The sequence below is a fragment of the Fundulus heteroclitus genome, chromosome 18, assembly GCF_011125445.2.
Source record: "Fundulus heteroclitus isolate FHET01 chromosome 18, MU-UCD_Fhet_4.1, whole genome shotgun sequence".
In the NCBI taxonomy this organism is placed as follows: domain Eukaryota; kingdom Metazoa; phylum Chordata; class Actinopteri; order Cyprinodontiformes; family Fundulidae; genus Fundulus; species Fundulus heteroclitus.
This window is the reverse complement of record NC_046378.1, coordinates 21,033,451-21,045,906: the sequence shown is the minus strand read 5'-3', so window position 1 is coordinate 21,045,906 and position 12,456 is coordinate 21,033,451. Positions and strand designations below refer to the sequence as shown.

The 12,456-nt window shown below is 44.7% G+C and overlaps 1 protein-coding gene across 6 annotated transcripts in view; it reads right to left on the bottom strand.

Annotated features, from left to right (window-relative positions):
* Positions 1-12,456, bottom strand: part of dock10 (dedicator of cytokinesis 10) — a 97,703-nt gene that overhangs the window by 26,933 nt on the left and 58,314 nt on the right. For all 6 annotated transcript variants that reach the window (XM_012868045.3, XM_021319287.2, XM_012868049.3 and 3 more), the window contains exons 9-23: positions 12,100-12,185; positions 10,071-10,154; positions 9,750-9,908; positions 9,316-9,564; positions 9,118-9,240; positions 3,264-3,346; positions 3,056-3,178; positions 2,891-2,970; positions 2,630-2,817; positions 2,397-2,462; positions 2,183-2,275; positions 1,945-2,068; positions 1,725-1,846; positions 1,507-1,590; positions 140-232 (exon numbers count right to left, since the gene is read on the bottom strand). In XM_012868045.3, the coding sequence (XP_012723499.2) occupies positions 140-232; positions 1,507-1,590; positions 1,725-1,846; positions 1,945-2,068; positions 2,183-2,275; positions 2,397-2,462; positions 2,630-2,817; positions 2,891-2,970; positions 3,056-3,178; positions 3,264-3,346; positions 9,118-9,240; positions 9,316-9,564; positions 9,750-9,908; positions 10,071-10,154; positions 12,100-12,185 (1,757 nt within the window). The remainder of the gene's footprint in view (positions 1-139; positions 233-1,506; positions 1,591-1,724; positions 1,847-1,944; positions 2,069-2,182; positions 2,276-2,396; positions 2,463-2,629; positions 2,818-2,890; positions 2,971-3,055; positions 3,179-3,263; positions 3,347-9,117; positions 9,241-9,315; positions 9,565-9,749; positions 9,909-10,070; positions 10,155-12,099; positions 12,186-12,456) is intronic.

The following is a 12,456-nucleotide window of genomic DNA, read 5'->3' as shown; positions in this document are numbered from 1 at the left end:
ATAAAATAAAAAGAGGCTGAAAAAGTCATGGCATGCAGTTGCACTTATTAAATGTAGGAGTTATGGGCCTATGCATTTGGTTTCTGTCTGAGTTACAGCTTTATAGAATAGGAGCAGATTTAGCTGGCTTTCCTCTGACCTTCAGGCAGTTAAGGAAGTTGGAGGTAGGAGGCTGAGAGAGGTCCAGCTCTCTCTTCTGGCACTGCTGGAAGAAGCGGTTCAGGTGGGGGTCCTGGCAGAGAGCAACGGGTAGATGAGAATCAGCAGCTGAAACATTACTTAAAGAGCTCCTTTCTTTTCAAAGGCAATGCAGTACCTCAGCGATATTTTTGTGGTTGGAAGTGAATCGCCTTATCTAAGTGAAATTATTTGTTCTACTTAAAAAAAGGAACAGAAAATCAGAAAATGAACAACAGGAAGCACTTTATATTTTCATTTTATGGTTTGAAATTTTGGCTTGATCCAAATATCGATTGTTGTTAAAAGAGGCAAATGCTCAAAAACATACACGTCGACAGTAGAGTTATTGCATTTTTTTTCATTAATATATGTTTATTCTGTCAATAAAATCACTTTAGTCAGCATGTGCTGATGCGTCAGTTTTCACTGCTTAAATGAAGTCAGAGTTGTCCTCATCTAACCCATCAAGGAACTCCTCTGCATATTGCCACACAGCCTTCAGCTGGAAACCTGAATAGATACATGTGCATTCTAGCAGGCACCTTCATTTAACATTACATTGGTTTGAATGTGCAATAGATTTGCATAAATGTCTTAACATATGTTGACAAATTTAAAAATCCTTTTTACATGGATCTAAATGTCATCACATACAGCACATGAAGTGTGGGATTAATTTGTGATGCTCCTTTCTCACATATGTTTTTTTATGCGTGCTGAGCTACCTTTCCTGTGATGTCACCGTCTTGTTTACTAATGTTTCTCACATCTAATAACAGCCTGATTACCTGGGGACAATTCAATACTCTAGGTTCCCCCAAAGAGGTCAAATAAGTATTAGATAATCTGAAGTAAGTCAGACTGGCCTCCGATACCAGCAACTCTAAGCATTTCAGATGCCAGGGGCATAACTCACTGCAGTCTGAACCTTTGTAAAGGATAAATATTATTTAAAGTTACATTAAATTGTAAATTGCAGCAACAATTGCATAGCCTTTAAATAAGTTTCAAACAGTAGGACCTTTGAGTGGCATACATTATTTATATTTATGCAAAAGTGTCAGATGTGTAGAAAGGCGAATCCTAGAGCGTTATGTTCATACCTCATAGAAACCAAAGGAAGGCATGGAAAGGTGTGAAAGGGGTATCGCTGTGCAAATATAATTGAGGACTAATGACATGGGGCAGACGTTTTGAGAACGTCTAGGAGTTTACAAAGGTTCTGTATAACACTGTTACGGGTTGTCATCAGCATGGTCTCATTACTGTGAATAAAGTGCAAAATAAAAAACAGGAATTCATTTAAAACGCAATTGACTCTCTTACCTGAGTGTATACTGTTGAAATGACATTGGTGGACACTTTGAAGATCGCTTTTCCTCCATCCACCCATTTCACGTCGGCTCCATTCTGGTGGAGTTAAATGAAACAGCTATAGTTAAAACACCACTGCCAACCCAACATCATTTATATGTTTATCTTTGCACGAGATACAGTTACAATTACCTCATAATCCCTTTTACACCCATATCTGTTACTCTCACCTTGGCGTTGCTGGCTTCTTTGATAGCCAGGTATCCAGGTGGCAGGTTGCAGGAGACAGGAATGTTGAACTCTTGAGATTGCACTCGGCCTTCTTTAAGTATAGGCAGCCAAGAATACCCCACTGACAGAAAGTAAAGAACATAAGTTTAAATAAAGAAACCAATACAACTGACCACAAATTAAGCACATAACCTGACTGAGGATTTGGCGATCTCTCACCTGCTGTCTCTAAGGCCTCTTTCCGTTTCGAGCTCGTCTTTGCGTTGATGTCACATGTGACGTGGTAAAAAGAGAAGAGTAGATGGTGCTTTTCATGAAGTTGAATAGGAAGCTCAATCTTCACCTGCAGGAAAAAAAAAAGAAAAAAATGTTGGGCCAGTGAGGAGAAAATGGGACCCTCTTAAGAATCCAATTCATCTCTGAGCGCTGATTCCTGATATCTCCTTTTCCAGCTCACCTCGTCGTAGAAGTCAGGGTTCTGAGAGTGATGGAGGACGGTGGTACAGGCCGCTGTGGTGAACACCGGTCCTCCAGGCTTGCCATAGATGCACTAAAAATAGAAATCCCCCATGTTGGAGAAAACTTATTTTTGGGAAAGAAATGAATCACATAACTCAGGTGAAAATATCATCAGTTTTTTTTTTTCCTTTTAGAGGGGGATTATGCTCTACCTTTAATGGTTTGGCAACTTCTTCGTCTGAGCTGCGGAACTCTACGGAGACGGCGATGTTACGAGCCTGTGGACAAGAGGACCATTGTAATAGTAATGAGGGAACACATAAACCGCTCAATAAAAGCACATAAAGAATGTGCTTACTAAGAGGACTGCTGAAAGTAATTTAAAAGTTGACGTGCATCGTTTTGATGCGGACTTTGAGTCGGGATTTAGTTCAACAAAACTCACCTTGGCAAAACTCTTCTGGCTGTCGTACTTAAGGTGTTTCGGGTAGACGTAAATGTGGTTTCTGTAGACACGGTGTGGTTGGGTGAACTTGGTGGTGTCCTGTACAAACTCCTCCACCTCAACAGTAGGCTGGTGTTTGCTCAGCTCTTCGAAAGGCTTCACCGGAACATATGAGGAGGTCACGCAGTCTGAAAGACGGGGATTTGGGCTCGATTAGAGAGCTGACAGAAGCAGGGGGTGGAGAAGTATTGGGATACGTACTAGGATGCTCCATTGGAGCATTTTCTATTGCAATGTCCAGGGCCCCAGGCACTGTCTGCAGTTTACTGGTTTTCTCAGCTCTACAAAGAAAAAAAATGGCGGTGATGACTCTGCGTCTTATCTCTAAGATAAGCACATGGACTTTTGTCGTACAAACTATCTCACCTCCTGTATTCAGTAACCAACTTTAACAGGTCATCTGTAGAAATCTTGTTGCTTTCCTGTTTGAAAAGAGGCGAGAAACGAGACTCGCGGTCCAGCCCACCATGGCTGTCTTTAAACACTGGCCTATTGTAGACAGAAAAGAGGACAATTTATAAATCCCTTCCAGAGCAAATGTGAAAAAAACACTTTTCAACGAGCCATTACTCACCTGACGGACCAGGCAAACGGCATGCGGTACTTCCCTAGTTTGCAGCAAAACTGCTTGTTGGATTTCAAAGTCTTCTGCACAGTCTACCCAAGATACAAGCAAAGAAATATTGACGAGTGAAGACTTGAAATAGGTTTCACAGCTTACGTTTTTATGATCAGCCCCGTATTGTAGCTGAGAGCTAAAGACTAAACCAGGGGGTTGTTTGATGCAGCAAGTCTAGTAGCTGACTGAATATCTGTTAATTAACTTAGCCGTCTGAAACAGGAATCACATGGAGCACTGCCAGTGGGAGACAGCATGGGAACCTTTTACCATATTATATTATATGATTTATCTTATCATGGCATACCGTACCATCTTTGTTTATAAAGTGCTTTAAAACAATCACAGCTCAAACAACATGTTGAGCATGACTAAAAACCATAAACATACAGTACTAGTCAAAGGTTTGGACTCGCCTTTGGCATTATTTTTATGACTTTCTATAGTGCAGATACATAGTGAAGTGTCATGTAATCTGCTTATGTTTATGTTTTCTGGTCTCGCTGGCTGTTTCCTCGGCACAGTATGCTCCACTCATCTCGATCTGCAACACCTGCTGCTGTTCAATTATCGCCATACTGTTTGCATGGGATTCCGCCTATAAATACCTGCCTTTCACAGCCAGTCAGCACCAGGTTGTGTTTTAGCCTGCATGTGTTGCCCCGGTGTTTGTGTGCTAAGCTTTTCCTAGTCTGTGGTTCAGTACTTGCCGTGCCCTCACTGGTTCTCTACATGTTTGTACCGCCTGCCCTTCCTATGTTCCTGTGTGGATCAAATGCTTGCTCTGCCCTCCCTGGGGATTCATTGGCTGCATACTCTGGTCATAGCCTGGACTGCCTCAGGTTGATGAATTTTGCCTTGCCTTTTGGACTATTCCTGCCTCTAGCCTGATTCGGCCAACTCCAGCCTGTTCTATTTAGTACCATCTGCTTGTTTTTGCTTGTCACTCACTCCATCTTTTACAATAAACTTATTAAAAATACAACTCTGTTGGCTGAATTATGGGGTTCTTCACTAGTTGTGCATTAAAATCAAGACCTCAAACTTATTACTCAAAAGCATTTAGAATTTAGTATCAAACACAAAATTGTGAACCAGCTCTGCATTTTGTATATTTTGGCTTTTCCTAAATACCCGCCCTTTGTGTTGATTACTACTTTGGTCACTCTTGGCCTTCTTTCGATCAGCTACATGAGGTTAGTCACCTAAAATTTTTTTTTTCTTCTGTCTTGAAGGAGTTCCCAGAGGTAGTAATAAAAATAAAGGCAAACCATTGAATAAGGAGGTGAGTCCGGACTTTTGTCAGGTAGTGTACATTAAAATAAGCAAAACCAATATGACATGAAAGATGAAACACGCAACAGACTCCAATACCTTGGCATTTGTAGGAGCTGCTGTTTGGCCTAAGGGACCGAGAAGATAAGCAGGGATGAAGACGCTTAGAGAGGTACGACGGGGAAAGATTATTTAAAGGTTTAAAATAATAATAAAATTAGCTTTAAAAGTCACAGGAAACCAGTGGAGTCAGGCCAGAACCGGGGCTATATGTTTTGATTTATGAGTATCAGTTAAAGGATGCGCAGCAGCTTTATGAACTAGCTGCAGACAAGAAAGCAAGTACAGACTCACTCCGACATAAAGTCCATTACAGTAATCTAATTGGGACAAAACAAAAAGCATGGATCACTGTATCAAAGAGCTGCCTGGAAATGAAAGATTTTACTTTTGCCATCCACCATAAATGATAAAAGCAGGACTTTACAACTGCTCTGATATGACCATCTAATTTAAAATCGCTATCTTAAAACCCAAATCTGTAACAGATGATTTATAATATGCTGTCATAGCCCCAAATCAGCAGTGGTGGATTTGCAGGGGTGACGTGGTCCAAACTCTGTTTTCTTTTCATTAAAATTTAAGACGTTTAAGAAAATACGAGCTTTAATATCCTCCAAGCAATACAATAGTGCTTTAATTGAAAAACATAGACGTTGGCAGAGGAGTGACACAAAATCTTCATATAATATGGAACATAGAGGCTATAAATACAGGGAAAAACCTATTAGACCTCACGTGACAGAGGGGCACATGATGATTCGGAGACTAAAATGTTGTCACATAGAGACTGAACGACTGGATGAGATCAAAACCAATCAAGTGATGTATTCTTTTTTTTTTTTTTTTTTTTTTTCCCAGTGTCCTGTCTAGCACTATGGCAATAGGAATTGATATCTCAATGCCAGATGGAGCTCGACAGATTTTGCTTTTACAAGTGGAGCAAACAGCTTTCGCCATAGTGCTCCACTTGATTTATGCTTTTAAATAGCTTTATTATGATTCCTGCAAGGAGAATTTCAAATTATATGGACATGACAATGGGAGAGTAAAGGAAGAACAAAAAGTGAAAGAAAAGAAAAAGAGTAGAGGTGAAAGAAAGAGGAGATAAAAGGAAGAGAATGATAAAATGTCCTCTGTCTGCTCCATCACCTGGAAAGAGACACAAAAAGAACAGCACAACCAATAGACATAAAGCAACAGATACACTCGAATAACACCTAGATGCCATTGCTAAATCATATATATTATTATGTAAGCTGACATGTGTAATGTGATATTTGAAAAAAGAAAGTGACACAACATAAATAAATAAATAAATAAATTATAAGATTACTGTATATAAGTGAACACTTAATACCTGGGACCCAGCACCAGTGGGAGATGTGAAAGTGCACTAGTTTAGGTGAAGATTATCCAGAAATAGCTTGATAGTGATTGTGGAGAACCAAAGAGCCACCTTCCCCGAGCACAGAGGCAGGCGTCAGGGGACCCGTAGCCCCGGACTCCCAAAGGGGTCCCTAAAGCAGGTCGCCCAGGAGGGGCCGACACAGGATATCTGCAACCCCCCCCCCAAGGAAGGAGCAGAGACGACCCCGAGGAAATCCCCCAGCCACCGCAATGCCGACGCCCTCAAGAGCCGCGGAGACGAGCCCGTGGGCTCCGCCGGCAGCCAGCCCCGCTGAAGTGGTCCCGGCCATGGGCCCTGAGGGCCAGAGGCCCCAGGGGCGCCCCGCCCCCGCGACGAGGGCCCCGGCCGCCCCCCGGGGGGCCAGGCCCCGCGAAGAGGCCGCCAGGAGCGGGCCGGCGCACGCCCGGGAACCCGCCCCAAACCCGAAGCCAACTAATGCGCCAGGGGGCCAAGGCGCCCGCCAACGAAGTGGAGGAGGGCAGGACGTGGGGGGATGGGCTCCGCACCTATCGGAGACTTGAGATGTTCTTGGGAGAGGGAGCGGACCACACCCATACCTGGAAAAAAAAAAAAAAAAAAAAAAAAAAAAAAAAACTCATTCACCCCATCCCTCCCTTGTGCCCCACTCGCCACACACACAAAAAAAAAAAAAAAAGACGCTGTACACACATTCCCACATAACACTCACATCCAACACTGACCAAAGGGGGGAGGGTCACCCCAAATCGACTATACGACTGCTTGTGCCCGACCCCCGGCCCCGGCCCCCGACCAGACGCCCCCCGGACCGGGCCCCCCCAAGAGGGCGGGCCAACACGACCCGCACGAGCCACCCGGCCAGAGCCCCCCCCTCCCCCTAAATACCTAATAAACCCACTCCCTCCCCCCACCTTGCCCTTGCCATCCCTGCCCCCCGTCCCCTGGGGGGAGCGGAGGCATCAGCCCCAGACCTGGCAGGCCGCTGACTGCACACCGCAGCCCCCCGCCAAGACCCCGGACACAGTGGCCCGCACCTCCTCCAGGCCCCAGACTCCTTGCCTCCATCGGAGAACGGGGGTGTGCAGAAGACCCCGACCCTCCCTACGCCTGCTCAAATGTTGTGTTGTTGCATGTTGTTCTCAAGTGCGTTTAAAAACTGGGAGCGCCGAAGGGGATGCACGGCACAGCCCACCCCCCTTTCGGAAGGAAGCTGTTGCCAGCGCACCCCCTCCGTGTGACTGCCCAGAACCCTCAATGTCTAAGTGGGAGAGGAGGTGAAGGGAGCCGTCCGAGGTGAGGCCCACACAACATAAGCCCCCTCCCAGACGTCTTCCCCCCACCCCCCCCCCTACCATGGCCTATATGAGTGTGTGATGTGAAAAATGTTTGAAGTGAAAGTGTCTAAGATGCAAAATAAAATTGGGGAGAGGGGCGTCACCAGAAAGTGGCAACCTCCAGTAACGCCCCCTCCCTCATGACCTACATGTGTGGCGGCGTGATGGAGCAGGCAGAGGGAGGAGTCCGGGGATGGGGAGCAAATGACTGGGAAGCCAACCCAGGGAGCCAGCTCCCCTACTGACTCCAATAGGCACCCCCGCTCCCCGAAAGCCCCACCTAGAGAAGGGGGCCTCGCCAGCGGCACCACCGTAGCCCGGGGGCCAGGGAGAGGCCGCAGGGCCCGCCAGCCAACCACCCACCAGGACCAACACCTAAGCCCCCCCCAGCCCACCCACCAAGCCTACTTAAACTAAATAAATAAAATTAATAAATAAATAAATACATAAATACATAAATAATAATAATAATAATAATAATAATAATAGTAATAATAATAATAATAATAATAATAAGAGGGGGGGACCCTGGCCAGCCGGCCCGCACGAGCCACCCCAACCCCACCCCCCAGGTGAAACCCGCACCGGAAGACGACACGGACCAGGACCGGGACAGGGGGCCGGACACAAGCCCACCAGAACGTCAACCCCCCCCAACCCCCCCCCCCCCCCCCCCCCACCCGTGGATTTAATCCCTCCCCAACATTAACGTTCAAACAACTCACCATACATTCGACAGTAGACATCCAGGCTGGGTAGATCCCTACTCCCCCTCCTTTCCCCCTCCCCCCACTGGCAGAGTGCCTTTCCAATAAAGGAGAAGAGCATCTGCCCAGAGGTGTTAATGACCATGCCCCCCTACCAGCTCAACGGGCCCCGAGGCCCCCCAGCGCACCAGAGGCCCCGTGCAGGGGCGGACACCCGGGCGCGCGCCGGCCCACACCAAAAGCGGCACACCCCCCGGAACCGGAACCCCCGAGGCCCCGCCGGGGCCCGCGCCCGAGGGCGGCGCGCCCCAGGGACCCCAGACCCCCAGACCCACCCCGGCCCCACCCAGCGGCAGCACAGCTACCAGGTCAGTAACCCACGTCCGTCAACACGCAGCTCCCAAAGAGCGCCGCAAGCGGCTGCTGTAGGCCACCCGTAGGCCTCCCAAACTCCTCCCAGATGGGGGCAACAGACCCCGGAGCCGGATCCACCAGGCGCCCTACTCCAAGTGCCCCCAGGGCACTTGGAGTAGGGTGATGTATTCTGAATACCCATTAAAATTTTTAAATGCGATAATAAAATGTTGTGGTCCACAGTCCCAAAGGTAGCAGTCAATCAAGCAGAGCCCAAACAGTATTGTCACCAGAATCCCATGCCAAAAAATGTCATTAATACCTTTTAATAACACTGATTATGTACCATGATGAGCTTTAAAACCAGACTGAAAGTGTTCCAAAATGTCATTTTAAACAAGGAAGGAACAAAGGGGTGACAAAAGGAAAGACACAAGGCATGTGGGAGGGAAGGAAGGAAGGAAAATAAGGGGAAACAGAAGGACACAGCAAAGGACAAGGAAACAAAGGAAAGGATGGAAAAAGGGATAAGAAGGGAGGACAGAAGAAAAAAATTAAGGAAAGTTGGAGGGAAGGAACAACACCGTGAGAACAGACTTCTAGACAACATGATGGGGGTGGGGGAAATCTGGAAACATAAATATTTTTCCATATTTATCAAGATCTGGAATATCTAAAAAAAAACTGACCTTGCTTGAGTCGGTATTTTTTATGTAGGGTTCAGTCCCAGCCGCAATGTTTCCCATCAGCACCTTTTCCACCCTCGCCACCATGACAATGTCAGTGTGTGGATTGGTAACTGAAAAGATGGCCTGCAAGCAAAAAGAGTTGACTGCTACAATCAGGGTTCAGGTTAAAGAAGCGAACGCACCAGGAAAAACGTGTACCTGTTTGGGGAAGCAAAGCCACTGCTCCAAGTCCGGGCTGAGATGACAATCCCCAGGTTTCTTCTCAGCAGGAGAGCACAGACCGTTCTCCTGAGCTCCAACCCCAGACCCTGAACCTGCTGGCCTGTTGGTGGAGCTTGCGAGCATCTGGCGCACAGCTTCGTGATTTAGGTCTACGTGGAAATCTCCAGAAACCTTTCGCCCTTCTCGTACATCCAGCAGAGCCAGCGACACAAAGAAGGGTTCAATCTAGTGGAGGAGATTTCCGTCTATCAATGTCGACACATTCACAGCGACTTTGCTTAAAACCATTATCGTAATTGAATTAACCTGTGAAAACTACTGTAAATCTCTGAGAATCAATAAGTGCCTTCTATGGTCATTAGTTTAAAAAACTGCCTTATGAAAAAGTAAAAATTAACATATTTTCTCACATTTGTGACTGGCCCAGTTTCACTTTCGGTGACGCAGCCCTGTAGCATCAGATTCAGGGATTTGCAAGTTATCATGAATCTTCTGCCCAGCTTCTCGTCAAACGGACGCACCGGTGTGCCATCAGACAAAGAATGCTCCGTCCGTGGGCTCCTCAAAACCTGCGGTTGGATAAACACCTTTACTCTCTTTCAATGGAAACAGGAATGCAATGGGTAAATGTGAACACAGAAAAAGTGCAGCAGTGAAGGAAGGCCCAAAACTGAAGCTCTAAATAAAACAAGAAAAATTGGAAAGTAAATAAGTAAAGAAAAAAATCTTACAGGTGTGTCGGGATCAAGAGAAAAGAGATTCAACCGCTCTTCTCTTCTGGCAGAGCGAATTCCCTCATCGGTCTCTGTAATATACTGCAAAGCGATGGAGAGCAGCAAAACATCAAAGTCTGTTAGAGCACCATCTTCTAGTAAATCCAAAATGCTGCTCTAGAAGATCTGATGAGAATTCATAGATCATAGCTGCCCAGTTTTAGCTTCTCATAATTGGACTCCAGAATATCATTTCAGATAATCGGTGATATATATAAATCCCAAAATGATCAGGCTCCATCATGTACCTGAGATTTTACTCAATATTTTAGTTCATGATGCAGACACTTTGTCAACATTTAAGACTAGGCTCACTCCTTTCCCTTTTGATAAAGCTTTTAGTTAGAGTGACTTTGGTTTACCCTGAGCTGAAACGCACTAGACATTTTACTCAGCTTTTAATAAACTTTTTTTAGAGCTACAATAGAAAGCATCTTGTGGGACACAATCTACAAGATCTGGACACAATTTATGTTTCACGAGTCCAGAAAAGGGCCAGACGCGTTGCCACAGATCCCACCCAACCAGGCAATGCACTGTTTGACCCACTTTCATCAGGTAAATGCTTCAAAAAACATTGAATCAAAAACTGAGAGACTCAAAAACAGCTTATTTTCAAAAGCTGTAAGGGCAATTGCCCCCCGCTAAAAAGTTTGTGATCTGTAACATTTTCCAAACACACTACAGGCAATGCCTATTTACGCACTCTAGTTTCTCATGTCTCAATGTCTGGCTGGACACTCATCAATGCAGATTGCACAGTTCTGAAAAATGAAGGTTTAAAATTATTGCACAGTATTTACTGCAGGCATGAGTGTATCAACGATCGAGCATTCAGGTGATTAATTCATGCGACAACAATAATCTTATCAGAAGCTAAATATTTTTTCTATTTGCACACTTTAAGCTTCTCGGGAAGCGCCAGTGGTCAGTGCAAACAACGGATTTCTTAAAAAAAGTATACTCTTCCTAAAACTCTTGTTCTAGATACTTAGAGTTCAGACATTTTCTTCATACTGACCACTCAAAGCACTTTACATAATAGCCACATTCACCCAAATGCACCCACTAGCGTGTACACACTCATACACTGGTACACAAATCGGTAGGTAACTTGGGGTTGTGGAAACAAACCCACAACCTTTTGATTGCAAGACAACTACTCTGCCCAGTGAGCCACAGTGTCCCCACTCTCATATTTCTCTCAAATCAGTCATACCTTTCAGATTTCCCACTACAAAACTAGTCCATGGGTTTCTTACCTTACAACCATTATGCAAAGTTTAATGTCCAATATTTAAAATAAGCTACATGGAACGACTCCAGTTGTCTCTGAGAAAATGTCATTTGCATGGGAGACATAAAAGACTGTTCCGATTGTATTTTATATTATTAAAGATTATATATCTTTAATTTGGTAAATTCATCATTAATTTATGTGTGCCAATCTTTATTATAATGTATGGTCCTTCACCAAGTCCATCAGTTCAAATTTTAATTTGTGGCATAGATAAACTCACTCTAATCATCAGTTTTAAACATACTCTGATTTAGCAACATTATGCAAAAAAAAAAATAAAATAAGTAAGTTGGCCTGAAGCTGACCCTAAAACCTCAAATTGTAGTCTTTGGTACCATGGGAGAAGAAGATAAACACGTTACTTATGTCAGACATCATGTGTTCTAACAAAAATGTTTTGAGCATCACACTTTTTGGCATATGCAAGGAAGACTGAAGACGGTCATGAATGACAAATACAAGTTAAAATGTAAGATTCTTGATTAAAAAGCATCAGCAAGTTTCTATACAGCTGTGTCAAAGCTGCAGCATATAGTGTACATTTTTAAAATATCATTTCTTTCAGGTTATGCACTGTACTCTTTTACAAGAATAACAATCCATAACAGCACATATGAAGCATGATAGTTTGAAGCAATAGCATAGCTCTTGGACTGTTTGTAAGAGACAGGCATGAGTGCAACCAACCTTTGCCAGCTCAGGATGGATGCCATTCTCTGTAGTTTCCTCATTTTCCTGCAAACAACTGTCACTCAGCGACAGGTCAAATATGTCTGCAGAGAGAAGAAATCCGAATGAGGACTCCCTGGAGCCTGTCCATGAGCGATGACTGCCATCATCGATCGGATGGGAATGTTTACCCAAGCAGTTCATATTACGTAAAAATCACTATTGGCCATATAACAGTTTCTAAAACAGGTTCCGCAGTAAACTATACACTGAGGGACTTGAGCCAGCAGACATATATCCAATTAAGTGTAAAATATGACTCCATTTGCACCGTTTATGGGTAATAAGGCAGGCAGGCCTCTGCAGAAATATACC